Source organism: Colius striatus, chromosome 25, assembly GCF_028858725.1.
Source record: "Colius striatus isolate bColStr4 chromosome 25, bColStr4.1.hap1, whole genome shotgun sequence".
Lineage (NCBI taxonomy): Eukaryota > Metazoa > Chordata > Aves > Coliiformes > Coliidae > Colius > Colius striatus.
Window position 1 is genome coordinate 2485312 of NC_084783.1, and position 25903 is coordinate 2511214.

The following is a 25903-nucleotide window of genomic DNA, read 5'->3' on the forward strand; positions in this document are numbered from 1 at the left end:
ACAACGAGGCAGCTGGAGAGCAGCGAGCAGAGATACCCCAGGACTGAGGCTCAGCTCCTGAGCCCGGCCACCAGCACTCCCAGAGCTGTCACTGGCAGCCTGCACCAGGGGTACCCTGGGCTGGTGGCACCCCAGGATGCTGTCAGGGGCATTTGGGGTACCCCCATGTGCAGCCACAACTCACAGGGGTGAGCAGGAGCCCTCCCAGCTGTTAGAGATAGCATTTATTATTATATACAAACACATTTTGTACATTAATTAAATAGAATGAACTCTACTCTTCATTCATCAAATCATTTGGTTTGTTTTCTCTCCCCCTGCCATGAGCCCACACCATCCTGGTGCCCTGCCAGGCCCACGCTGGCACCAGGGAGCCCGTTGCTCACTGGGAGCAGTCACTGGGAGCCCAGTGGTGAGGGAGCTGGGGCACCAGGCACCTGCCCCATGCCCAGGGCAATGCTCAGGGCTCTGGGACAAGAAGGAACAAAAAGAGAGGGGGCACCTGGGTGAGAAATGGAGCAGAAGCAATGTGAGGGGGGGCGGGGGGAGCCCCTGAGCCTCCATGGTGCTGACAGGGGCACCCAGAGGCTGAAGGCAGCTGAGCCCTGGGAAGGAGAGGCTCTGCTGATGCTGCTCTGCAGTGGGAATGAGGCTGAGCTGGGGGATTCTCTCCCCAGAGCTTCCTTCTCCTTTCAACCCTCCCTTTCCAGCCCTGTCCTAACCTTGGGGGCCACCAGTCCCAGCCCAGCACAGGGGACCCCAGGCTTCACTTCTGCTGCCAGGGCCAGAAGGGCAAAATGAGCTGAAATGTCTTGCCTTTAGTGTTTTGGTTCATTGTTAAACCACCTCATGCAACAGCTCAGGGAGAAGCCAAGCTCTCCTCTGGGATGGGGCTGATCTGAAATGCAAACGTGTCCCAGGGAAGGGACAAGGCACTGAAAAGCAAACGACCTCCCCCAGAGCAGAGCAGAGCTGCACAGAGCCAGAGCTGCTGCTCCTCCTCCCCCCTACAGAGCAGCTCCCAGCAGGCAGCATCTGAGACCATTTGCCTGTGGCAGGAGCTCCCCCATCCATCTAACATGAGGCCAAATTCCCACAGCCCTCACCAAAGTCCCCAGAGGCAGAAGGGACACCACTTCTGTGCTGCCCAGCCCAGGAGTGGCCCCAGCTGCTCCTGAGCCCACCCCAGTGCAGCTCTCCTGGGATGGAAGCTCCAAGCTGATGTGGCAGCTTCTACCCCAAAAACCCACTGAGGGAAGTTCAAGGACAGGAAAAACGGGGCTGAAGTGCAGCTGCTGCTTTGGTTCCCACACAGCTCTGGCTGGTGTGGGCAGGTCTAGTGCTTGGGGAAGGTGTTGAGCTCCTCTTCCCCCTTAAGAAGGGAAAGGTACTGGGGTTTCTTCCTCTGTGGGTCTCTCCCAGGGGCTGAAAATGCGCTCCCCTGCTCCCAGGCAGCTGCTGCACTTGGCCTGTCCCAGATCAGCTGACACCAGGGAGCAAATGTGGGCACAGGGGGCAAGGAAAGGCTGGGGCAGGGCTGAGGCAGGTAACCCCTTGCACACAGGCCTCACTCTGCCAGCACACACGAGCTGTTCCCAGGGGTGTGGGCTGCAGCTCCTGTTCCAGCCGCTCTTGCCTCAGCTCCAGGGGAATTCCCAGGTTAAGGATGACGGTGAAGTGAGAAACAGAACAAACATGATGCCAAAGGCCTTCCCAGCAGTCCAGAGCTGCAGGAAGAAGGGGCTCAGGAGAGGCTCTGAGAGTCTGGCTCCGAGCAGAGTCTGGAGCTGGGGGTGCTGCCCTGCCCCCAGTCCCCCAGGGCACAGCCCAAAGGTCTGTCCTGCTCCGCGGAGGCTGGAGGGGGCTCTGCCGCGCTGCTGTCTGCCAGGCAGTCCTCACCCCCAGCTTGGGCTCGGCTGTCCTCACCCTCAGGAGCCACAGTCTGCTCGGGAAGGGGAGGGCTGTGGCCACAAGCCCCCTCGTCCTGCAGTGGGCTGGGAGGTGAAGCTGCTGCCTCAGCCCCAGGGGAACCATCTGGAGCAGCCACCACGGCCGTGGAAGTGACTTCGATGGTGATGGAGCTGACGGTCGTCTGCGGGTGGTCGCTGCTCACCCTGATGTGGGCAACCAAACCAGAGGCAGCCGGGGAGGTGCTGGTGCTGGCAGCATCCTGAGGGCTGCTGGTGGCCATGGCTTCATGCACCACACTGGGCTCCAGGAGGGTGGTGCTCAGCTCAGAGAGGAACGAGGCTTCGGTGACGATGGCGGCCGTCTCGGCCACCCAGTTGAGCTCCCGGCCCACGGCCGCGGCGCTGGCGGCGATCACGCTGGAGGCTTCCCCGGGGCTCAGGGCGGCTGGGGGGCTACTGCTGTCCCCAGAGGGGCCAGTGGGCAGGTGGGGCTGGTGGCTGCCCACAGCCATGGGAGCAGCTGTAGTGTTGTTGTTGAGGTTGTCCTGCAGCGTGGTTTGGGTGCCCTGGCCCAGCTGCTGGTTCTGCAGCAGCAGCTCCTGGATGCGGATCTGCTGCAGGATGGCCGGCAGCTCGTAGTGGTGGAAGAAGTAAATCATTGAATGCTGGAGGAGGCAAAGAGGGAAAGGAGTCACTGGCTGGGCCTGGGCTGCAAGCAGATGTAGCTCAGGGAACTACACTCACTGTAAAGACTGGAGAACTGGGCTGCTCTGATGGCCAAGAGGTTACCTGAAACTAGGGGGAGATTTACCCCTTCTGCTACAGCTCCTGTGGGCTCCTTCACAGCTTCTCTCTGAACAGAGGCAATGGAGGACAACCCTCACTTCCCTTGCAAGGGCTGAGAACAGGAAGGGTGAAAGCATTTCTCTGGCCCAGCCTTAGTTCCCTGTGTTAAGGTGCAGCAGTGGGGTGGCAGCAGGAGCAGGGCAGGGATTGTCTCCTGTGCTGGGCCCTGCTGAGGCTGCAGCTCCAGGGCTGGGATCAGGAGGAATTGTTTCCCTGAGAGGGGTGTCAGCCCCTGTGCCAGGCTGCCCAGGGAGCTGGGGGAGTGCCCAGCCCTGGAGGGATCCCAAAGCCCTGGAGCTGAGGTGCTGAGGCTGTGGGTCAGTGCTGGGCTGGGCAGGGTGAGGGGAGGGCTGGGACTGCAGCAGCTTGAGGGGCTTTGCCAACCAAAACAACTCTGTGATTCAATTCTATGATTCTGTAATTCCCTGCCCAGCTCCTCAGCCTCTGCACAGACCTGTGGTGGAATCACTTCCAGGGAAACAGGACAGAAATCCTCCCCACACACCTTCCAAAACTCACCCAACCTCAGCCTGCTGTCAGCATGTGGCTGGATGTGAGCCAGTGACCAACAAATCCTGCTGTCTGACAGCCCCCTTCTGCTGTTCCTTTACCAAACCAGGGATTATTTCCATCTCTTGTATTAATAAAGTCTGCAACTCAAGCTCAGCTCAGCAAGAAGCCTGATAAAGCTCAAACTGTGGCTGATTTCCTTCCCTTTGCTCCCACTGGTTGTGATGTTAAAAGTCAGCAACGTGACCCTTTAAAGCAAAGCAGCCAGAGTCCCCCTGAGGAGTGTGGAGAGACCAGGACTGGATTCACATGCCAGCCTCTGCCTCTGCTGGCATCTAGGAAGGGCACAAGTGGCCAGTGCTCACCTGGATGAAGAGCCAGGAGGTGACAAGAGCCAGGCTGCTGTACTGCCCGTTGAATCTGTAGTGGTAAGCGTAGAAGGCAAAGTGGTACAGGTAGAAGAACCTGGACAAAAAAGCATCAGGAGATGTCACTGGAGGGGACAAATGTGAGCTTCCTCCTACCCCATACTGTGTTCTGGGCTGGGCACCTTGTGCTGCAGGCTCCCACTATCAGGTAATGAGGAACTGCCTCCCTGTGGAGAGGCCAAACAGCAGGCAGCAGGATCCCTGGGGCTCCCGTGGCAGTGACTGCACTTTGGACCCTGTGACACGCACACAGAAGCCATCAAGAGTGGAAGCCCTCTAGGCTGGGAGGGCCAGGAGGACCTGCAGCAGCTTCTTCCCACCCAGAAAACAGGGCACAGACACAAAGTGCCAGGCAGCTCTTACCTCAGCCAGTGCCTCTTGCTGGTGTTGGTGTGGCAGCAGATGGCGTCGTACTGGTCGGCCAGCCAGACGATGAGGATGATGTAGAACGCAGTGGTGGTGTCGTTGAAGAACTCTGACATGATGGCCTCCATCCCTGCAGGAGACAGGGCTGGGTGAGCTGGGCACTCTGCAGGGCACAGGCAGCAGTGGGCAGAGGGTTTTCCCAGGGGACAGGAGGAGGAAGCCCCGCAGAGCTGGGGCTGCACAGCTGCCACGGCTCAGGCAGAAGCGTGTGTCAGTGCTGCTGGGTTGGAGGATGAGCTGCCTGTGGGCAGCAGAGACTGGGGAGGTGTTTAAACAAATGTGAAGTGTGCAAATGCGAGTGGCCACAGGAATTGTCAATCTGAGGTGAAGGAAAGTGACAGGTAAAAGCTGTGTGGCTGGGATTTCTGAGGGAGCTTCTCCAGAGGTTGCTGCAGATCACTGTGCTGTCAAACTCCAGAGCCTCCCACCTTGGGATGGGCACACACAGCAGGCCAGAGCAGGGAACTGCACTTTCTCAGGTCCCAAAGGGACTCATTGCACCCACAGAAATGAGCTCATGTCCTTACCTACTAGAGCCAGGATGACAGTGAGGAGTGGAGCTGCAGGGAAGGCGATGGTCATGTTCATCTCCAGCATCTGCAACAGGTCAACTGCAAGAAGGAAAGTTCTGTAACACTGAGCTGTGAGGAAGCCTCAGCTCCCACATCCCTCTGTTCAGGGCACTGAAGTCCATAGGGACAAGCCATAGAATTCTTTGGCAAAGCCCTTGAAGCTGCTGCAGCCCCAGCCCTGCCCTCACCCTGCCCAGCCCAGCACTGACCCACAGCCCTCAGCACCTCAGCTCCAGGGCTTTGGGATCCCTCCAGGGCTGGGCACTCCCCCAGCTCCCTGGGCAGCCTGGCACAGGGGCTCACACCCCTCTCAGGGAAACAGGTCTGCCTCAGCTCCAGCCTCAACCTCCCCTGGGGCAACTTGAGGCTGTTTCCTCTTGCCCTGTCATTCATTATTGGAGAGAAGAGCCCGACCCTCAGCTCCCTGCAGTCTCCTGTCAGGGAGTGTCAGAGAGTGCTGCTGTCTCCCCTCAGCCTCCTCTTCTCCAGCCTCAACACCCCCATTCCCTCAGCCCCTCCCCAGCCCCTTGTGCTCCAGCCCCTTCCCCAGCTCTGTGCCCAGCTCTGGCCACGCTGCAGCCCCTCAGTGTCCCTGTGGCAGTGAGTGAGGGGCCCAGCACTGAACACAGCCCTGGAGCTGCAGCCTCCCCAGGGCCCAGCACAGGGGACAATCCCTGCCCTGCTCTTGCTGAGCCCAGTCAGGATGCCCCTGGCCTTCTTGCCCCCCTGGGCACGCTGCTGGCTGCTGTTCAGCTGCTGGCACCAACCCCCCCAGGTCCTTCCCTCCAGCAGCTTCCCAGCCCCTCTGCCCAGCCTGAAGTGGGGCCTGAGGTTGCTGTGGCCCAAGGGCAGGAGCCATCCCTGAGGTTTATCAAGACACAGAACACTGTGATGGGGTACAGGGGGATATTCCCTATGTAGGGCCCTTCTCAACAGCAACAGCCAAGAGCACAGACACAACACACTGTGCTGGAGGAGGCAGAGCATCCAGTACACCCTACATCCCTGCTAAAAGTCCTTACCAATGAAGACAAAGATCTGGTGGTGTGAGTAGCGCAACAGCATCGACACAGACAGAGTCTGGAAGGGCAGAAGAGAGGCAGTGTCAGAGTGTGAGAGTGTCAGAGCCACCTGGGCCCAGGAGCCCCCCAGGAACTGTGCTATGGCACCATGTGGGCAGCTGAGCCTGGGCCAGCAGCACCCCATGCACAGCCTGCAGGGCCTTCAGCTACTCACACTCATCTCCCAGTTATTAGCACTTTATAAATAGACTCCCTGAATGGTGGGGGTGGGAAGGGCCCTGCAGAGCTCACCCAGCCCCAGCCCCTGCTAAAGCAGCTTCCCCTGGCTCAGGGGGCACAGGAACGTGTCCAGGTGGGGTTGGAAACCTCCTGAGAAGGAGCCTCCACACCCTCCCTGGGCAGCCTGGGCCAGGGCGCCCTCACAGTAAAGAAGCAATTAATAAACAGCAATTTACCTTTGTCCTAGGGCAGTCAATTAGACAGTGGGACAGAATCAGAGACTGAATCTGAGCACCTGAGGAGGCAGCAGCAGTGCTGCAGCTCTGGTTTCCTCCCATGCTCCTCCCAGCACTGCTGCACCAGAGGTAGGTCTGACACAAAGGCAGACAGCCACTCCAGACTACCAACACAGGCTCAGTTATCACTTGGGATCTTGTCCAACACTTATCTGTAATCACCTCACCTCACACAATCACAGGAGACTCTATCTGGGGCATTCCTGGCAAATCAGTCCTGTTCTTAAGACTCTCAGAGGACAAACTCCTTCACCCAGTGCCTCAGCAGCCTGAGTGTGTAACTACACATGAATCTCTCTTTGACAACAAAATCATCACTTCTCTCTACAGAATCATTTGGGTTTGCAAAGCCCTTGAAGCTGCTGCAGTCCCAGCCCTGCCCTCACCCTGCCCAGCCCAGCACTGACCCACAGCCCTCAGCACCTCAGCTCCAGGGCTCTGGGATCCCTCCAGGGCTGGGCACTGCCCCAGCTCCCTGGGCAGCCTGGCACAGGTGCTGACACCCCTCTCAGGGAAACAGTTCTGCCTCAACTCCAACCTCAGCCTCCCCTGGGACAACTCCAGAACTGTCCACTTACAAAGATCACCATGATGACAAAGGCTGCCAGATAGGAAGTCCTGGCCATCCACATGCTGACAAAGCGATAGTGCTCCCCAGAGACCACATTTCGAAGGAAACCTGGAGGAAATAAACACCCCCTGTGATTAACCCACAAACTTCCAGAGCCTTCTGAAGGAGGAGAAGGTTTAAAGGCAAATCTACAGCAACACCTCCTCACAGCAGAGCTCTTATTGTTATGCACTGCACTGAGGTGTAGGAAGTCACATTGAGACAGCTCTCCCCTCCTGCTCCTTTCATGTTCTCCTTGACAATAACAGGGAACTGTTCCCTGCATTAGAGACTGATCAATAGTCAGCAGATGATATTCTTGCATCTATAGGAAAATAACACCACCCCATCAAGTGCTGTGCACAGCTGCTGAGAGCCTCACCTTTGTTCTCTTCATTTTCAGCTAAAGCTTTGACACTGGACATCAGGATGTCGTCATAACCCAGGAACTCATCCAACAGCAGGCGACTGAACCTGTCCCCAAAGCACTGATCCCTGGTAGGATCTGGAGAGAAGAACAAAAAACCCACCCAGAGAGTTGACACCCAAAAGCTCAGAGGCAGCAGGGTGGGCACAGGCTGCTTGTGGCTCAGGACACAGCTGCCAGTGGCTTCAGATCTTTGGCCACGTGGCTAAATCAGGCAGGACAGGGAGGGAAAATGTCACACAAATGTCAGTCAGGCCTGAAGAATGACACCAGGGCCATCAGGCTCTCTCTTGGCACAGAGGTAAAGGGGATTTGCCAGGCTTGGACTATCCTTCCCAGAGAAATGAGTTCTGGTAAGGCTTGGAGGGCCAGGCTAAGACCTCTTAGCCATCAGCCAGCCACAGCAGGACAGTGCTGGGGCTCATCACCCCCAGCAGAGGACACTCCAATGGCTCTGGGACACTGAGGCTGCTCAACCCCACCTGGCAGTGCTGGTACTGCACTCTACTGGATCCACACTGATCCCAAACTGAAGCAAACATGATCACACATGATCTTTCAATACATCACTAGGTACTCCTGAGGGAATTTGTCTAGCTGAATTGGAAAAGCCAGGGCAGTGAAGTCATTTCACATGGCACCTGCCCATCATCTGCAGAGGGATCACTGTTTAATAGCTCAGCCCAGCTGGGCCAGTTTGATCAGGAGTAAGAAATGAAAGCTGACTGCTACACCAACAGCTCACTGCAGATCAGTGAAGTTTGTGGGCATGAGAACATTTGAGGCTTGGACAGGTTTAAATGGAGCAGATGCCAAGAGAAGAGGAGGCTGCTGCAGGGAAATGTTCTGCTGGTGCCAACAGGGACACAGAAGTAGCCTGAGACAGATCAGCTCAGGGTTGTCCCTGACACACACAGGCTCTAGTCACTGGGCTCTGGCATTGCTACTGCTCCACACTTAGCCTACAGACTGTGCTGGATGTAACATCAGGGCTCAAACAGGCTCCACCATTTGAGACTGCTCCTCCTGGCAAGGTGTGACCTACTGAAGCATCAGAGACTCTGCAGAGGAGCTCTCCTCCGTGGGAAAGGAGCGCCATCAACTGTCACAAACAACTTCAACAAGGCTGAAGAGGAAATGAGGCACAGAGATCTCTGCAGAGCACTTCCCCAGCCCTGCACCAGAGCAGGATGGTTCCCTCACTCACCCAAAGTCACCACCATGACGGGGATGCTGAGGCGCTGCCGAGTGCTCTGGGACAGCCTCAGGAAGCCGTACTCCAGCGAGTACTCCACGATGTACTCCTCCTGTGGCCACACTGCAAGAGAAGGGAGACTCAGCAGCAAGCTTTCAAACTGTCAGCAAGAAGAAACAGCACCCTCTGGATTCTCTCTCCCATCCCTCCTACCACCTTCTTGGAGAGAGAAGCAAGAGGCAAACACAAGCTCCAGGTTCCCTCCGAGCAATTAACACCAAATCAATACAAGTTGTTGGCAACTGCTGCAGCTTCAGGTCAGTCATGTGAAGCTTCTGGGAAAGCTTCAGGGCAGCAGGTCCATGCTCTGTTAAGTGACATGTAGAAGCTGCCCCCACCTTTGCCTGGTGAGCCCCAGACCATCTGGTCTTGCTCTGTTCAATTTCTGCTTCCTGGACCGTTTGGGAAAAGAGAAGGAAAATCCACTTAGACCCAGAAACAACTCCCCAGGGCCTGAGCACTGCTGTTCCCAGGAGACAGAGGTCACTGCTGCAACCACAAACCTCAGCACTGAAGGCTGAATCAATGATGGCTTTCCAAAAGGAAAAGAAAACCAGGTGATGCCTGAAGCTTCCTTGATTTAATTTCTTGTTAAAGAAAAAAGATTCAAAGCAGATGCATTTTGCTGCATCATCTCTGAAAGGACAAAAGCCTCCTGCTAAGTGGGAGCCAAGCAATTTAATCCCTGAGCTTTCAAACTGTCACAGCATGTGTCACAAGAGGGGAGGCAGCTGTCAGGCATCTCCCAACGAGCAGCAAAGCAGCTAAAAGGGTTGAATCTCTTACAAGAGGGGTGTCTGTCTCTTCTGCCTCACAGAAATGAGGCAGAACCACTTCCCTGCCTCCAGTCTCACTTCTGGGGCAACAAACACAGGCTGATCTGTTGGTTTCATCTCTTGTTTGCATTACAAACAAGTCTGAAGCTCAAAGGGAAATAAAAGTGTTTTGATATCAACAGAATTAACTCCTTTGTATCACAACAGACTTTGCTATGGTTAAATACCCAAATGGGGTGCACTTACAGCAAAAGAAACCTGGGAAACAAACCCAGTAAAGACAGGTATGTGGGATCCATCTGAAAGGATGACTTTTTGAACCATGTTGGGAAGCTGCAGGATTCCTTCTCCCAGCATGTGGCTGGATCATTTCCAACCAGAACTTGGGCAACTTGTAATAAAGGTATTGCATCAAAACCATGTCTAGTCCTATGTGATTGAATGATGTTAAATTCAGGACTGATGAGTTCTGGAGAAGTATGAAGCAAAAACTACTGCAAGGCCATGGGAATGGTGCCACTGCAGTGTTCAGTCTCAGCCCTCCACAGGACTTTTGAAGAGCAAAGAACTTCAGTTTGTCCAGGGAGGAATGTGTAGGGGGAAAAAGGCAAATGAATCAAGAACCCAGCTGCCACGTTTCTATTAACAGGAGTACAGTTGGATAGCTTCCCTTCCCCTCATATCACTAGAAATTGAAGTTTCCCAACACTGGAATTCCATTTTAAGTAAGAGAAAGCCACTAAATGTCCCTCTAGAGTTGATGAGACATCAGCAGCTTAAATCATGCTGGAACAAGGGGAGGGATGAAGCTGGGTGAGAGCCTGAACACCACAGCAACGCTGCATCTCGCAATCCACTGCAACTTGCTGGGTGGCTTTCAGGATTAACTGCTCCAAGCACTGGTTGTTGACTCAGAGACCCAAAATCCAGCCCAAAGCCTGCTGATACAAGGAGGAACATGCTCAGTCAGTGGGATCCCTGCAGATCTCCAAAGGATGGTGAACTGCTCAGAAGAGGGAGGTTACACTCATCAGAGATATCCAGCACTGATGGCTGCAGGAACAAGGTGCCAGACCAAGAGGCTTCATCAAACCTTATAGCCCAGAGACCCACAACTCCCAGCCTCCCTCCAGCCAAAGGGAAGGGCTTGTAGGGTGGCTGTTGTTAGTATTGACAAGATGAACCACGGGTGAATGTGTCAGGGGAGACAGTTACTATGCACATGCCTGGAAAAAGCCAGAGGAAGGAAGGAAAAGGTGCAGGGAAGATGCTGGGGAAGGAGGGAGCACAAATAGGGGTGTAAGTTGTCTTTACCTGCTCTGGCTAGCATCTCAAACTCGGACACAGTCTCCCTCAGAGGCTGCATACCTTTAGTGGCTGCTTCACTAAACGAGAACTCCTGGCTTTCGTTGCGGGTCAGAGCCTGGGTGCTGCTCACCCGAGATGGCTTCAGGAACACCTTGGGCTCAATATCCAGCTCAAACTGTTGAGAAAAGGGTGGCAGGGACAGTCATGTTAGCAGCCACTTCAGCTCCTGTCTCCTGTGCTCCCCACAAAGAGGACAAGAGAGGTCGTTTTCTCGGGATTTACTTTCTATTCAAGGAAAGCCAAGGGACACACTCTTTCCAAGTGACTGAAGGACCACAGAAGGGCTCTGGTGCTGTTGTTTGGGGGACACTGCTGGCTTACAGCATCTCACACAGTGCCAGGACCATCTCCAGATGGCTGCACAACCAAGTCATTCCTCCCCACACCATGCCCCCAGCTTCCCACCTCTGGCGCAACACACGAAACACGCCTTTACCTTGATGGAGCTGTTTTCAAACATATCCACGGTCATTTCCTCCTCTTCCTCCTCCTCTTCCTCAGCTGTAGATTCAACCACCATCCCTGGGAACTTGTCAGCCCCACAGAACTGCAGGAAGATGGGGGCTCGGCTGGAGTTGCGCTGTATTTCCACCCGCAGGATGCCGTCGCGGGGCCACTTGTCCCGCACGTGCTCCAGGCAGTTGATGGGGGAGCGGGAGAAGGCGATGTGGATGTAAGCCAGGATGAAGAGCACAAAGAGAGCCTGCACACAGCAAGAAACAAAGCAGAGCACATCATCTCCCTCTGGCCTCTTTACAGGCTCCCCTGTTTTAACCATCTCTTCTTTGGCCAGAAGGACACTGGATTAATTTGGCCAACAGGGCGATTTCAGCACTGCTGCAACAGGGGAACACAGCAGCAACACCAAGCTCCTCCTGCCCACAAGACCTGAGCTGCCAGCAGTGCCTGTCACAGAATCTTAAGGGTTGGAAGGGATCCTGAAAGCTCATCCAGTGCAACCCCCCTGCCAGAGCAGCACCACCCAGAGTAGGGCACACAGGAACTCATCCAGCTGGGTTTGAATGTCTCCAGAGAAGGAGACTCCACAGCCCATCTGGGCAGCCCCTGCCAGTGCTCCCTCACCTCAACAGGGAAGAAGCTTTTCCTTCTGTCTCTTTGGAACCTCTTCTGTTCCAGTTTATACCCACTGCCCCTTGTCCTGTCACTGGCCATCACTGAGCACAGCCTGGCTCCAGCCTCCTCACACCCACCCTTGATGCATTTGTAACCAGGAATGAGGTCACCCCTCAGCCTCCTCCAAGCTGAAGAGCCCCAGCTCCCACAAGGTGTCTTGGTTTTGGCTGAGATTGACTTAGCTTTCTTCCTAGTAGCTGCTCCAGGGCTGTATTTTGGGTTTACACTGAAAAGGTTGCTAGCAGAAGGATGTTTTGGTTAGTGCTGAGTGGGGCTGCACAGCATCAAGCCCATTCCTGCTTCTCATTGTCCTGACAGTGAATGGACTTGGGTGGGTGGAAGTGTGTGCACCAGGAGCTGGGAGGGAATGTGGCCAGTAGAGCTGACCCCAGCTAGCCACAGGGCTATTCCACACCACAGGAGTCATGCCCAGTATAGAAACTGGGGTGGCTGGTGCAGAGGGGCAGATCCCTGCTTGGGCACCAGTCAGCAGCTGGGGAGCAACTGCACTGGGCAGCACTTGCCTTGTTCTTAGGTTTTGTTTCTCTTACTGTTATTACACTTCACTCTTCTTACTCTTACTATATATCTCTCTTTAGTTTAGTTATTACACTTGTTCTGTTCTTAATCCCTGATTTTGGAGTTTCTTTTCCCCTCCCCATTCTATGGGAGAAGGGAGACAGTGAGTGGCTGGCTGGGGCTGTGCTGCTGACTGGGCTTGAACCACAACAAGTCACACACACACAGGTCCTGGCACTGTGTAAGATGCTACAAACCAGCACTGTCCCCCAAACAGCAGCACCAGAGGCAAACTGACCCAACACAGCCCCAGCGTGCGATGAGGCTCCGTGGTAGATTGAAAGAGACTGAAACATGTCCCTGGCTGTCAACCATTCCCTCCTCAGCACAAACTGTGTGCTGTTGAAGCCCAGAGAATGCTGCCCAACCTCACAGAGGCAGAAAGGAGCAAAGCTAGAGAAAAGACAACCCACCATGAGAGCAGGACAAGCTAAAGCCAGGGCAGAAGCAGCAGCCTCCTGTTCAGATCTGTCACCCACTGCTGTTAGGTCCAGTCCTCGCCAGGGTGGGGCTTGTGGAGCGTCACCATTCCCCTGCCCTGCCTCAAGCCACAGAAGAGCTACAAAGCCACAGCAAAACAAAGCTGACTAATCCAGCACATTCCCCTGCAGCATTGGCCAAAGTTCACAGCTCTGACAAATGCTGGAGTAGGAAGTGCTACAGCTGAGTCTCACACGCTCGCTCTCCAGCTCCGGTAGGATGTTCATTCCCAAACTGTGTCGTTCCTGACCTATTTGCCAGGAATAAACAGAGTGGTAAACACCTCATCTGCAGAGGAGCTGCACAGGGAGATGCTAGGGAAGGTAAGGCAGAACCACAGAATCATTTTGGCTGGCAAAGCCCTTTGAGCTGCTGCAGTCCCAGCCCTGCCCTCACCCTGCCCAGCCCAGCACTGACCCACAGCCCTCAGCACCTCAGCTCCAGGGCTTTGGGATCCCTCCAGGGCTGGGCACTGTCCCAGCTCCCTGGGCAGCCTGGCACAGGGGCTGACACCCCTCTCAGGGAAACAGTTCTGCCTCAGCTCCAACCTCAACCTCCCCTGAGGCAACTCCAGCCCATTTCCCCTTGTCCTGTCACTCAGGAGCAGAGCCCGACCCCCAGCTCCCTGCAGCCTCCTGTCAGGGAGTGTCAGAGAGTGCTGGTGTCTCCTCTCAGCCTCCTCTTCTCCAGCCTCAACACCCCCATTCCCTCAGCCCCTCCCCAGCACCCTTGTGCTCCAGCCCCTTCCCCAGCTCTGTGCCCGGCTCTGGCCACGCTGCAGCCCCTCAGTGTCCCTGTGGCAGTGAGTGAGGGGCCCAGCACTGATCCCAGCCCTGGAGCTGCAGCCTCCCCAGGCCCAGCACAGGGGACAATCCCTGTCCTGTTCCTGCTGCCACCCCAGTGCTGAGCCCAGCCAGGATGCCCCTGGCCTTCTTGCCCCCCTGGGCACGCTGCTGGCTCCTGTTTAGTCACTGGCACCAACCCCTCCAAGTCCTTTTCTACAGGCAGCTTCCCAGCCCCTCTGCCCTAAGTGTGAGAAGTGGTAGCATGTGCCCTAGAAACTGTGGTGAAGGATTTAACCTACAGGTGGTTCAGTCCCCAGCCCCCTGTGTGGGTCTCCAATCCTGCATCAACAAACAAGGGAAGAGTGCTGAATGCCATAAGTAAAGTTAATAAGGGGTTCTGCTTCTAGAAAAGACAAAACTCCAACAAAACAACAATGAAAGACACATGCAATGTATCCAATAAGAGAGTGATGGCTTGGAAACAGGAATAGAAATCCTTCCTGCCCCATCCTTGGGCCTGACTCACAGCAGCCTGGCTGCACACAGAGCTGCCTCAGGGACTGCTGAGTAAGTTTTCATTTAATTGAGGGATTTTCTTTTTCTTTCCAGATCTAGTACCAGAGCTCTGTTCTGCAGGGACCACCAAGTTGTTACAACTGCTCCTACCTTTCTCACAGGGGGTCAGCCACCAGGAACTCAGGGGACAGCCTGAGGTAAGTGACCCAAACCCAGGCTGCAACTTCCAGCAGAGCCAAGCTTGTTTTTTGTAAGGAAAGTTCTGCCTTTGTGCCCAGCTGCAGGACAGCAAGTGGAATGGTCACTCCTCTGCCTCTAAAACTAGGGTTAGGTTAAGGTGAGTGTCAGGAGGCTGAGGCTAGTGTGTGCTGTGTGGTGGCCAGTGGCAGGACAAGGGGTACCAGGCACAGGCTGGCACACAGGCAGTGCCCCTGGCACAGGAGGAGAAAGTCCTTTGGTGCTGAGGTGAGGGAGTCCTGGCCCAGGCTGCCCAGGGAGGGTGTGGAGGCTCCTTCTCAGGAGGTTTCCAACCCCAGCTGGACACGTTCCTGTGCCCCTGAGCCAGGGGAACCCGTGCAAACTGTCCCTCACCTTGAGGAGGACGAAGAACTCGAAGACCCGGCGGAAGGAGGGTGGGAAGAGGCGTGCGTAGGTCACTGCCATCTTGAAGAAGAGCGCGTGGAACAGGCGATCGCGCACATTGATCAGCGGGTTCTGGTTGAGGTTGGGGTTGCGGACGCCGCGGTTGTTGCCGCCGGCAGCCCCGCCGCCGCCCCCGGTGTTGTTGCCCGGGTGGTGGTGCTGGTGGTTGCCGTTGGGCTGGTTCTCGGACATCCTGACGCCGGACGAGCCGTTCCTTCTTCCCAGCCCCGGCGCCGGGCGGCCGCTCCGGACGGGACGCGGGTCGGTGGGGACGGACGAGGCCGCGCACAGGCCCCGGAGCGGCGGGGGGGGCGGCTCAGGCCCGGCGGGGCCCGGGCCAGGCCTCGGGGCTCAGCGGGCCGCGGCGGCGCCCGGCAGCGGAACGGCGCGAGTGGGCCCAGCGGGGACGCGGCTCCTGGGCCGGCCCCGCTGCCATGAGAAGGGGGAAAGCGTCGAAGCCCGTCACCGGGGCCCGCTGCGGAGCGGTGCGGCTCAGCCCGGCGCCGGCCCCTCAGCGCTCCGCCGCCATCTTCGTGCCCCGGTACCGCCGGCGGGAGCCGCGCGCGTGCGCCAGCGCCGCCGGGAACTCTGGGACAGCGCCGGCCTCGCCCCGCCCACTATGCAAAGTAGGAGCTGTCCCGCCATGCACCGCGCGCTGCCGCCCGGCTCCACGGCGCCGACGCCGCCGAGACCCCAAAATTTCTGCCAAAAAGAATAGTTTTTGGCTAAAAAATCAGAGGGGAGTTTCTTGGGGACGTCATTCCATGAGAAAAAAAGCGAAATAATTTTTTTTTAACGAGTCGCCATAACTTGAAAAATATGAACTCCATGAGCTTTAAATAGCGCCGAGGGGGGAGGGCGATTCGTGCTCGCTTCGGCAGCACATATACTAAAATTGGAACGATACAGAGAAGATTAGCATGGCCCCTGCGCAAGGATGACACGCAAATTCGTGAAGCGTTCCATATTTTTTGCACCCCACCGTGTCTTTTTGCGGGGATCTCTCTCTCTTTTTTTGCGTGGGGCACGGACACGCGTCATCCCATCGAGGGGAGCACCAGGCGCTGCCCTGTGACACGTGTAGGAGGCACCTGAGTGGGCAGCGTGGTAGAGGGATGATGGAGGAGTCTCAGGACACCCTGCCCAGGGACCACCCGAGGTGAGGAGAGTCCCAGTGAGCTGAGGTCACTCGGGGAAGGAGCGATGGTGTCTGCTCTGTGGCCACCCCATTGCCACCCCCTGTGTCCCAGTGGGGCTGCAGCAGTGTGAGGATGGTCCAGCATCCCTGGGCAGTACCATGGGTCTTTATTTCATTGCTCTCCCTGCTCTAGCCAAGAGCAGTCGGGGTGCCAGGGCCAGCCCCAGCACTGTGGCCCCGCTCAGACAGCGCTCTCCTGGTAGCTGTCATCCTCCAGGAACAGTGACAGCTTCCTCCCAGGGCTGGGTGCTGCTGCGGCCAAATCCTGCCCTGGGGCTGTGGTCACCTCGGCATCCTCATCACTCTGCTCCCTGGCAAAGTGCACAAAGACCTGCAGGGAGGGCACAGTGAGGGGCAGCACGGGCAGGACCCCAAACCCCACACCCTCACACCCTGCATCCTCCATCACCTGGTCGAGGGTGGTCTGGGACACGGAATAGTCCTCGATGTGGCAGGGGCCACGGTGGGCTGCCAGGACGCTGAAGACACTGGCCAGGGAGGCGGCACGGGAGGGCAGCTGGTACTGCAGCAGCCCCCCGTGCCGCTCCTTCAGCACGATGCCAGGGAAGTGACGCTGCATCAGGCTCTCCACCAGCTCGGGCCCTGGGCTGCCCACCCGCACCATCACCGTGTAGCCGTCCCCAAACCTGCGTGGGAGGGGAGGGTTGGCTGCAGGGACCGGCCGTGCCCCTGTCCCTCCCTGCCAGAGCCCTCCAGAGCACACAGCCCCCCGTTACCTGTTCTTGAGGTGCTGGACGCTGCCCAGGCAGCGGAACCGGCCGTTGACCATGATGGCCATCCTGGTGCACAGTGCCTCACACTCCTCCATGCTGCCAGGGGAGAGCTGTGAGGCTCAGAGGGTGATCCCCTCTGGGGGTGCCATGAGGGCAGAGGGGCGCTTCCTTCTGTTGGGGGGTGGTTGGGGGCTCACCTGTGGGACGTGAGCACCACGGCTCTGCCCTCCCGGATGACGTTGAGGATACAATCCCACAGGAACCGTCGGGCTCGTGGGTCCATCCCTGTTGTGGGCTCATCCTGCAGCGGCCCCAGCAGCGGTGTCAGCCCATGCAGGGACCAAGTGCTGGGGTGGGACCCTCCCACTGCCCCCCACTCACCAGGAAGACGACAGGTGGGGAGCCAAGGAGGGCAATGGCCGTGGAGAGCTTGCGCTTGTTGCCCCCGCTGTACCTGCCTGCTGGCCGGTCTGCGTGTGGCTCCAGCCCCAGCTTGGCGATGCCACACTGAGCAACCTGTGAGAGACACAGAGAGGATGAGAATGGGGTCCCCCAGGGCTGGGAGGGGGCTGGGGAGAGGGGTCTACCCTGGGGATCTCCTCCTCTGGGACCCCACGCAGGCGGCTGTAAAACTCCAGGTGCTCCCTCCCAGTCAGCAGGTCTGTGATGGCATCGAACTGGGGGCAGTAGCCCATGTGCTGGCGGACGGCCTGAAGGTCTGTGAGCACACTGCGGGGATGGGGACACGGCTGAACACACAGCAGGGACGGGGACAAGCTCCAGGGACAGGCACGAGGCTGAGCACGCTGCAGGGATGAGGATGAAGCCAAGTGCAAGCACGCTGCAGGGACGAGGGCAAGGAGGAGCTCAGGGTGGGACGGGGATCACAGAATTGGTTTTGGCAAAGTCCCTGAAGCTGCTGCAGTCCCAGCCCTGCCCTCACCCTGCCCAGCCCAGCACTGACCCACAGCCCTCAGCACCTCAGCTCCAGGGCTTTGGGATCCCTCCAGGGCTGGGCACTGCCCCAGCTCCCTGGGCAGCCTGGCACAGGGGCTGACACCCCTCTCAGGGAAACAGTTCTGCCTCAGCTCCAACCTCACCCTCCCCTGGGGCAACTCCAGCCCATTTCTTGTCCTGTCACTTGTTACTGGGCAGCAAAGACTGATGCCCCCACCTCACTCCAACCTCCTGTTGCAGAGTGGTAAGGACAACAGGACACGTGCCATGGGAACAAGGAGAGGGGAGCAGTGGGTCAGCCCCGGGGTCCCTCGGTCTCACCCACCTGTGCCCTTTCAGCCAGGCCTCCCCCATCGTCACCTTCGTGTCCCCCGTCAGCATCTTGAAGGTGGTGGTCTTCCCTGCCCCATTCACCCCCAGGAGGCCAAAGCACTGTGGGGTGCAGTGGGGGGAGTCACAGCAGCCCCAGCCCTGCCTGCAGAGCTGTGTCTGTCTGTCTGTCTGTCTGTCTGTCTGTGTGTCACTCACCTCCCCGGGGGGAATGGCCACGCAGAGCCGAGACACGGCCGGAGCCTTCCTGTGCCGATATACCTGCGTGGCACAGCCAAGGGGGTGCTGGGGGGTCCCCACTCAACACCCACAGTGGGATTTGAGGGCTTTGGGAGAGGCTGAGGGACGGGGCAGGGTCTGGCCCCAGGGCACACACCTTGGTCAGGTCCTTCAGCAGCAGGAGGTGGCTTTGTGGGACGCTGCTGCCCACTGTCACCCTCTCCCTGGCCACGTCCTCGTCCTCCTCCCCCAGCGAGGGCAACTGCAGAGCCCGTGGTCTGGGGACAACAGTGGCAGAGGCACTTCCAGCACTGCCCACCCCACAGCTGCCCCACAGCCAATCCTCACCCGAGCCTCAGGAAGAAGCGGTATTGCAGCAGGAGGGTGAAGAGGAAGAAGATGATGCCCTCAACGGCCATGGCAAACATGTTCTTCCCTGCCAGGTCCCAGGACATGGGGGACACGAAGCGATTGTCCCCTGCAAAAGGCAAGAGGGGCTGTAGCAGCAGGGGGAGGACAGCAGGTAGGACCCCTCCCCATGCTGCCTGGGCTTTGGGGAGCAGCTCTGATAGCCCTGGACTCACCAAACCTCTCGAAGGCATCAGCCATCGCCTGGTTCTTCACCATGTCAATGAGGCCTCGGCCCAGGCAGAAGTGGGGGAAGATGAGGAAAACTTTCTTCAGGACGCGGTTGATGTCGTTGAGGTTCTGTCAGGGTGGTGAGGAAAAGGGTAAGAGAGCTGGTGCCAGCTCCACAGGGACAGAAGTGGGGCTGGGGAAGTCCAGAGCTCACCTGGTCTACAAAGAGCTCCAGCACAAAGGTGGCCACGCTGCCGTTGATGCCAATGAAGAGGTTGATGCACGTCAGGGCCACGTAGGCAGTGCTGGGGATGCTGAAGAGGAAGGAGGCTGGGTACATCAGGGGAGTGGTGGACCAGCTGCAGGAACAGAGAGGCAGGGGCTGGCTGAGGTGCACCTCCCATCCTGGGGGCACAGCAGGGCAAGCCAGCGACTCTTCCCCATCGCCATGACCCCTCAAGCCCTGCTCAGAGCCCCCTGCACATCCCCCTTGCCCAGGGTCCGGCCCTGGGGGTGGGAGGTTGAGCCCCAGCCATGCTCCAGCAGCCCTTCACCCGTAGAGCAGCAGCAGCAGCACCAGGGAGGGCAGGTTGGCAGAGGACACATAGGACTTCTGCTGGAAGCAGAGGAAGATGAGGACGACCAGCAGGGCAGGGACGAGGTAGTTGCACTGTGGGCATGGAGAAACCAGGGAAGGAGGAGTCACAAGTGGGACCTGGTCCCTCAGGACCCGTACCCCAGCCCCAGCCCCATCCCATACCATGTCCCAGGCGAAGTTGCCCATCCAGTAAGTGATGGGCTTCATCCCACTGACAAACTGCAGGTGCTTGGCCTTGCTGACCCTCTCCTCGATGAGGAAGAGCACGAAGCTGGCCGGGACGAAGGACATGGCGAAGATCACACAGATGGAGACCAGCACATCCACCGAGGTGGCCATCCTGCCAGGGAGCAGAGGGCTCAGCTGGGGATGAGAGGGGGGATCCCGTGGGACCCCTGTCCCCAGCACTCACAGGGCGGCCTCTGAGAGCTGCTCCTTGGTGAGGTTGAGCGGGTGGTTGGTGGCCGTGATGCCGTAGAGCGTGGGGTCAGTGCTGGCTGGCAGCCGGGCACGCAGGAGCCCGTTGCTGGCCACGTTGAGGAAGGAGACCATGGCATGCCAGCCCTTGTTGTTGAACCACACCTGCAGCCCGGAGGCAGCCAGCAGCTCAGAGCCCCCCTGTCACCCTGCACCACTCCCACCCTGCACCCACAGCACCCCAACAGCCTCCTGCCCCTCCCAGCCCTGGCTGGGATCCATCCTCCTCAGGCAGCTCCAGCCTGGGATGGGGACCTGGCTGCTCTCCCCCCACCCCTGAGGAGCACCTTGATGTTCTTGCGAGCATCCAAGCCCTCGATGAAGCGGCTGAGGTTGCCCAGGAGCCGGTCTGAGGGGCTGCCCTGGGTATAGGAACACAAGGGTGAGGAGTGGGCTTGGGCCAGAGCCCTTCCAGTACTGGGATGGGTACAGCAAAGCCCTGGCCATACCGGGGTGACATTGAACAGTGCCCGGAGCTCCAGCACAGCCTCATCCACCTCCACTGCTGATGGCAGCGCCTGAGAGCCACCAGCACCCAGAGAAAAGCCACCATACCTGCAGAGAGATGGGCACTGCCTAACCTGGCATCCCATGCAAACAATCCCAGCCCCTCCACCCTGCCCTGGGCATCTCACTTGCCCAGACACCGTGGTGAAGGGCATGCAGCTAAGGGTGAATGTTGCCCAGTTGATGACTCTTGCTGTGGATTGCTCAAACTCCACCTGACCCCTCAGGGGAGCTCCTCCTGTCACCCCTAACCCATCTGTGTGAGACTCCAGACCCTCCCCAGGCTTACCTCTGCTCATTCACCCACTTCTTGTTCCTCAGCCTGAAAGAAACGAGAGCAGAGGGAGAAACACCCCTGAGGAGATGTTATGGGAGCATATGCCCATCCAGCCATGAGCCCCCAGCAGCTCTCCCCATAGAATCACAGAATCATTTGGGTTGGCAAAGGCCCTTGAAGCTGCTGCAGCCCCAGCCCTCCCCTCACCCTACCCAGCCCAGCACTGACCCACAGCCCTCAGCACCTCAGCTCCAGGGCTTTGGGATCCCTCCAGGGCTGGGCACTGCCCCAGCTCCCTGGGCAGCCTGGCACAGGGGCTGACACCCCTCTCAGGGAAACAGTTCTGCCTCAGCTCCAATCTCAACTTCCCCTGGGGCAACTTGAGCCCATTTCTCTTGTCCCATTACTTATTACTGGAGAGCTTGGCCCAACCCCCAGCCCCCTGCAGCCTCCTGTCAGGGAGTGTCAGAGAGTGCTGCTGTCTCCCCTCAGCCTCCTCTTCTCCAGGCTCAACACCCCCATTCCCTCAGCCCCTCCCCAGCTCCCTTGTGCTCCAGCCCCTCAGTGTCTTTCTTGAACTGAAGGGTCCAAAACTGAATATCCTCCCTGCCTCCAGCCCTGTCTGGGTTTGATCTGCAGCATCTCCTCCTCGAGCCCAGGTGGTGGCAGCCAGTACCAAAGCCCTGCCCCACCACCCTGGGATGTGCCCAGCCCCAGCACTCACTCCTGACGGATGATCTGGGGGTAGGTCTTCACCAGGTAGTCAGAGATGTTCCGGCCCGTCAGGTTCTGCAGGATGTCACCTGTGCCCCTCTGCACCTGAGGGGATGGACAGATGAGCTGGATGGACACACAGCCCCCATCCCCAGAGCATCTCCCACCCTCAGCAGTGCTGGTGTCCCAGGGGTGATCCTGCTGTGGGTTACCTGGGGTGGTGGGAGCCCCCCAGCCCCCTCAGGGCAGTTGGGGCAGCATCCTGTGAGCCCCTGGCCCACTGCACTGGCATGGTGGGGATGGCTCAGCCTGAGTCCAGTTCCTGCTTTGCAGGGCTTCCAGCAAGGCTGGGGAGACCAGGGGGGGTGAGAAGCCATCGGGGTGGGAAGCTGGTGGGCACGGCTCTGTCCTGGGCACCCAGCACCGCGGGGGAAAGAGACTCCTGTTACCAGCCTGGTGTGAGCCAGAGGAACCGAGACCCACTGCATCGGGGTCCCACAACATCCCACAGGCTGCCAGGGCTGCTCCTGGGGCAGAGCCAGGCACCGAGGAGGGGGCTCAGCCCTGCCAGCCCCGCGGGGCACGGGCACTCACATCTCCCCAGGGCACTCACATCTCGCCAGCATCCTTCATGCACTTGGTGCCAAAGCCTGGCTCGGCCAGCAGAGCAGCCAGGAGCTGAGCCGTGTCGGGGTCCCCCGGGGCATCGTTGCTGCGGGGAGATGGGGGGAGTGAGGGGGTGGCAGCGGGGGGAGGTGGAGGGGAGGAGAGGGGACAGAAGGAAGGGGAACGCACCTGAAGAAGGTGAGCTGGTGCCCGTACATCCAGGGCTGGAGCCGCAGCGGCGGGTACGTCCCGAAAGGCGGCACGATGAGGCTGAAGAGCAGCGCGATGCAGACGAACACGGCGGGCAGGACGATCTGCGGCGGGGACGGAGGAGGGGTCAGGGCCGGTCCCGCACCCTCCCGCCTCACCCCCTGCCCAGCCTCCTCACCACGGTACCTGCGCGAAGAAGCCCCGGGTGCTGCGTCGGGCGTGGAGCATCCTCTTGATGAAGAGGGCGCGGAGCTGCTGGCGGGTGAGCGCCCAGCCCCGCACCCTGCCGCAGACCTCCCCGCACGCCCCCCGCAGCAGGTCTGTCTCCTGGGGCTCCTCTGCAAGGGCAGAGACGGATCCAGCAAGGGATCTGATAGATCCAGGGGCTCATGCTGGGGGATGGTGATGAGGGGTGCTGCATGCAGGGACATCGTGAGAGCCCCCCCCCCCAGCCCCCCCCAGCTCCTACCTCGTCGGGCTCCTTGGGCTCAGTGCAAAGGAAAGGGAAAGACAGATTATAGGACACAGCCAAGGTCAGCGCTGAGCCAGAGCAGTACCAGCTCCCCAAACGGTCACAGCACCCCAGACTCTCACTGCTGCCCCCACACCAGCTCTATCTCAGGAGGAGCCTGAATATGTCCCCTCGGATTTCATGTCCCAGTGCAAGTCCCTGCACAGCTGGGCTCCCCTAAAGCCATCACTGTCCCCTGCCTCGTGTCCTGGGGATACCTCGAGGCACAGACATCCCTGAGCCTCCCCCTGCCCCAAGGGATGCATGTCTGAAGGGATTCCTGCCCGATGGATGGCAGCCCAGGGGGTGGAGGTGGAGGGCATCCAGCAGCAGGGGCTGGACAGCTTGGGGGGTCCCAGGTCACAGCCTCCCCATCCTTACCCAGCTCCCCATTGGCCACTTCAGCATCTCCCCCCTTGCCAGGGGCTGCTTCTCTCCTGGTGCCTGACAAAACAGGGGTGAGAAAGACAGTGGGAACAAGTCCAGAGTCTGTGACACCTCCCTGTGACCATGGGTGCTTCCAGCAGGACCTCAGCCCTGCAAAGGGCCACACAGTGTGCTGGAGACATCCACATCCCTCTGCTCCAGGCTGCTGAGCATCTTGTCTGCCCCCTCTGCACTCCAGCACCCTGCAGCTCAGCTCCAGCCAGCACAAAGTGTTTACCTGCTGTGCCAGAGTCCACCTCAGCATCTTGGGTCATCTTCAGAAAGATCTGAGGGCAGGACAAGGCTGGCATTAAACGTGGCCACCAGCACACACCAAGCCGCCGAGGCAAATCCCTGGCAGAGCTCCAGGGAGAGTGGGCACTGTGGGCAGCCCCCCAGCCCCAGCTCCTCTGGGTACCTCTTCCAGAGTGGTGTCAGAGATGCCATAGCTGGAGATGCCCAGTTCCCCCAGGCGGGCATCCAGCTCCCGGAACAGGTCCCCAAAGGCCCCCATCCTTGGCCCCGCTGTAGGGCAGGACGAAGAGCAGCTCGTGCCCGATGTCCTCTACCAGCTGGGAGCCGGGCACCAGCTTCTGGATGAGTGCTGACAGCTGGGGCCCACATCTGGGGGGATGGAGAGAGCTGGAAACTCAGGGCAGGGAGACAGCACAGTTCCCTGGACCCCACTCTGGGGGTGTCAAGGCGGGTGGGGGTCGGCAGGGGCAGGAGGGTGGCAAGATCCTTCTGCCCAAGCAGTGCAGGGGGGGCAAGAGCCAGCCAGCAGGGCAGGGTGGCAGGGTGCAGGGGGGAATGCAAGCACAGGGCTCCATAGGGATGGGTGGGGGATGAGTGAGGGGCACCCAGGACCCCTCACCCCCACGGCGCTGGCCTCGCTGCCCCGCTCGCTGCCCAGGCCCGTGTCACTGCTGACGCTCCGAGTCGCTGCCATCCTGTGGGAAAGGGCAGCAGCAGCCTGGCACCCTGGCACAGGACCCAGCCCCACACCCGGGGCTCAGCTCTCCCCCAGCCCCTGGGGTCGAGGCACCCACCACCCTTTGGACTGATGCTCAGTGAGGCCGAGGGACCCACCTTTTTGGTGGTTGCCAGGGACGGTGCCGGTGCTGCTGCCCATCCCAACCCTCTCCCGCTTCACCAGGGTGAGGTGGTAGCCGGTGCCCCCGCTTGGCTTTGAGGAAGAGGGGGGACCCATAGCAGCAGAGCTGCCCCTGGGAGATGATGGCGATGCGGTCCCCCAGCAGCTCCGCCTCGTCCATGTAGTGTGTGGACAGGATGATGGTGCGGCCTGGGGGCAGGTGAGTGGGCTTGGACCCCCCAGGACCCCCTTCCTCGCTGGACTCCTCTTTGTGGGCACATCCACACGTCTCCCAGCTCGCCCCGTGGGCTTTGCTGCTGGCTGGGGAAGTGGGATTCCCTCCCCTCATCCCTGACCTTTGCGGTACTTGAGCAGCAGCTCCCAGATGCTGTGGCGGGAGTAGGGGTCGACACCCGGGCTGTGGGTTCATCCAGGATGACCACCCGGGGACCCCCCACAAAGTGCGATGGCCACCGAGAGCTTCCTCTGCATCCCACCTGCAGAGCAGCAGGGACAGACTTGCAGGGGTCCAAGGCCACAGACTACCCCCCACCCTGCTCAAGTGTCAAGCCCTGCCCTCTCCTTCCCACCCCACGCACCAGAGAGGTTCCTGGTCTGCTCCTGGCGCTTGTGGGGCAGCCCCATGTCCTGAATCAGCTGCTCCATCTGCTCCTTCACCCTCTCCTCCGACAGCCCCTTTCAGCCGCCCGTAGAACCAGATGTGCTCCTCCACTGTCAGGCTGGGGAGGGGGGGGGGAAGGAGGCGGAGGGGGGTAGGGGTGAGGGGTGCAGCCCTGCCTGTGCCAGATCCTTCTTGCCCTCTTCCCTGCCTTACATGTCGAAGAGCACGTTGTGCTGAGGGCACGTGCCCATGGTCTTGCGGATGCTGTCGATATCAGAGCGGATGTCCATGTCCAGGACATAGGCAGTGCCCGAGGGTGGGGGGCAGGAGGCCAGGCAGGATGGACCTGGATGGGGGATTCAGTGGGTCATAGAGCACAGCATCAGCGGGGCTCAAGGTTGGGGTGCTCTATGTGGGATGCTCAGCCTCACGGGGACTCAGCTGGGGATAGTGCAGGGCACAGCCACGCTCAGCTCCTGGCCAGGCAGCCCCCAGCCCCTCCAGCTCACATGGTGGTGGTCTTGCCAGCCCCGTTGTGACCCAGGAAGGGGGTGATCAGCCCCTCGTAGAAGTTCAGGGTCAGCTTGTTGACGGCCACGCGGCCGCTGTTGCGGTAAATCTTCACCAGGGTCGCAGATGGAGACACCGGGCTGGTGATGGGCAGGTGGTCCTCCCACCAAAACTGCAAGCCAACAGAGGGTCACATCCTGAGCAGGACCCCTCAGTGGGAGCAGGACCCTCTGCCACAGGGCAGCACTTCCCTGCCTCACCTTGGGACGCAGCAAGCGTGGGGTATGGGGGGTGCACAGATGAGGACGGCTCTCCCAAGCCAGTAGCTCTTGAGGAAGGGGAAATTCCAAGGCTTGGGGATCCCATACTGACCTGTAGGAGGTGGGGCTGAGCAGGGACGGGGATGGGGCTGAGGAGGCTGCTGGGGCCCATGGAGGGGGGCTGCACTCACCTGGAAGACACCTTCCAGGTACCAGGTAGCCAGGCCATAGAGGCTAGCATCCAACAACAGCAGCCCCATGGCTGTGGCAAAGT

The 25903-nt window shown here is 59.1% G+C and overlaps 2 protein-coding genes and 1 non-coding gene across 4 annotated transcripts in view; 1 reads left to right on the forward strand and 2 right to left on the reverse strand.

Annotated features, from left to right (window-relative positions):
* Positions 1-209: 209 nt before the first annotated feature.
* TMEM259 (transmembrane protein 259) lies at positions 210-15366 on the reverse strand. 2 transcript variants are annotated; one of them, XM_010206267.2, is made up of 11 exons: positions 14751-15366; positions 11102-11368; positions 10666-10780; positions 8474-8584; positions 7222-7344; positions 6808-6908; positions 5715-5772; positions 4648-4731; positions 4058-4190; positions 3632-3731; positions 210-2575 (listed from the first exon to the last, which is right to left on the reverse strand). In XM_010206267.2, exons 1-11 carry the CDS (start codon positions 14991-14993, stop codon positions 1745-1747), a joined length of 2166 nt encoding a protein of 721 aa, XP_010204569.2. In that variant the 5' UTR covers positions 14994-15366; the 3' UTR covers positions 210-1744. The 2 variants fall into 2 exon arrangements, with proteins under 2 accessions (XP_010204569.2, XP_061871077.1); XM_062015093.1 differs by having other exon boundaries at positions 10612-10780.
* A 300-nt stretch (positions 15367-15666) lies between these two features.
* On the forward strand, positions 15667-15773 carry LOC133627861 (U6 spliceosomal RNA). The gene has a single exon (XR_009820426.1). It is a non-coding gene; the product is annotated as a U6 spliceosomal RNA (small nuclear RNA).
* A 316-nt stretch (positions 15774-16089) lies between these two features.
* The window catches only part of ABCA7 (ATP binding cassette subfamily A member 7), a 31924-nt gene continuing 22110 nt past the window's right edge, over positions 16090-25903 (reverse strand). The window contains 35 exon segments of the mRNA XM_062014780.1: positions 16090-16330; positions 16409-16646; positions 16737-16829; positions 16931-17034; positions 17115-17249; positions 17321-17462; positions 18016-18122; positions 18219-18281; positions 18397-18517; positions 18588-18717; positions 18824-18947; positions 19033-19177; positions 19373-19488; positions 19579-19756; positions 19829-19998; positions 20181-20255; positions 20343-20448; positions 20690-20722; positions 21402-21496; positions 21604-21645; positions 21647-21800; positions 22005-22103; positions 22187-22311; positions 22394-22545; positions 23100-23162; positions 23383-23431; positions 23563-23655; positions 23657-23768; positions 24005-24094; positions 24234-24447; positions 24594-24655; positions 24837-24977; positions 25073-25205; positions 25385-25541; positions 25821-25891. Of these exon segments, the coding sequence (XP_061870764.1) occupies positions 16181-16330; positions 16409-16646; positions 16737-16829; positions 16931-17034; positions 17115-17249; positions 17321-17462; positions 18016-18122; positions 18219-18281; positions 18397-18517; positions 18588-18717; positions 18824-18947; positions 19033-19177; positions 19373-19488; positions 19579-19756; positions 19829-19998; positions 20181-20255; positions 20343-20448; positions 20690-20722; positions 21402-21496; positions 21604-21645; positions 21647-21800; positions 22005-22103; positions 22187-22311; positions 22394-22545; positions 23100-23162; positions 23383-23431; positions 23563-23655; positions 23657-23768; positions 24005-24094; positions 24234-24447; positions 24594-24655; positions 24837-24977; positions 25073-25205; positions 25385-25541; positions 25821-25891 (4082 nt within the window). The 3' untranslated portion in view covers positions 16090-16180.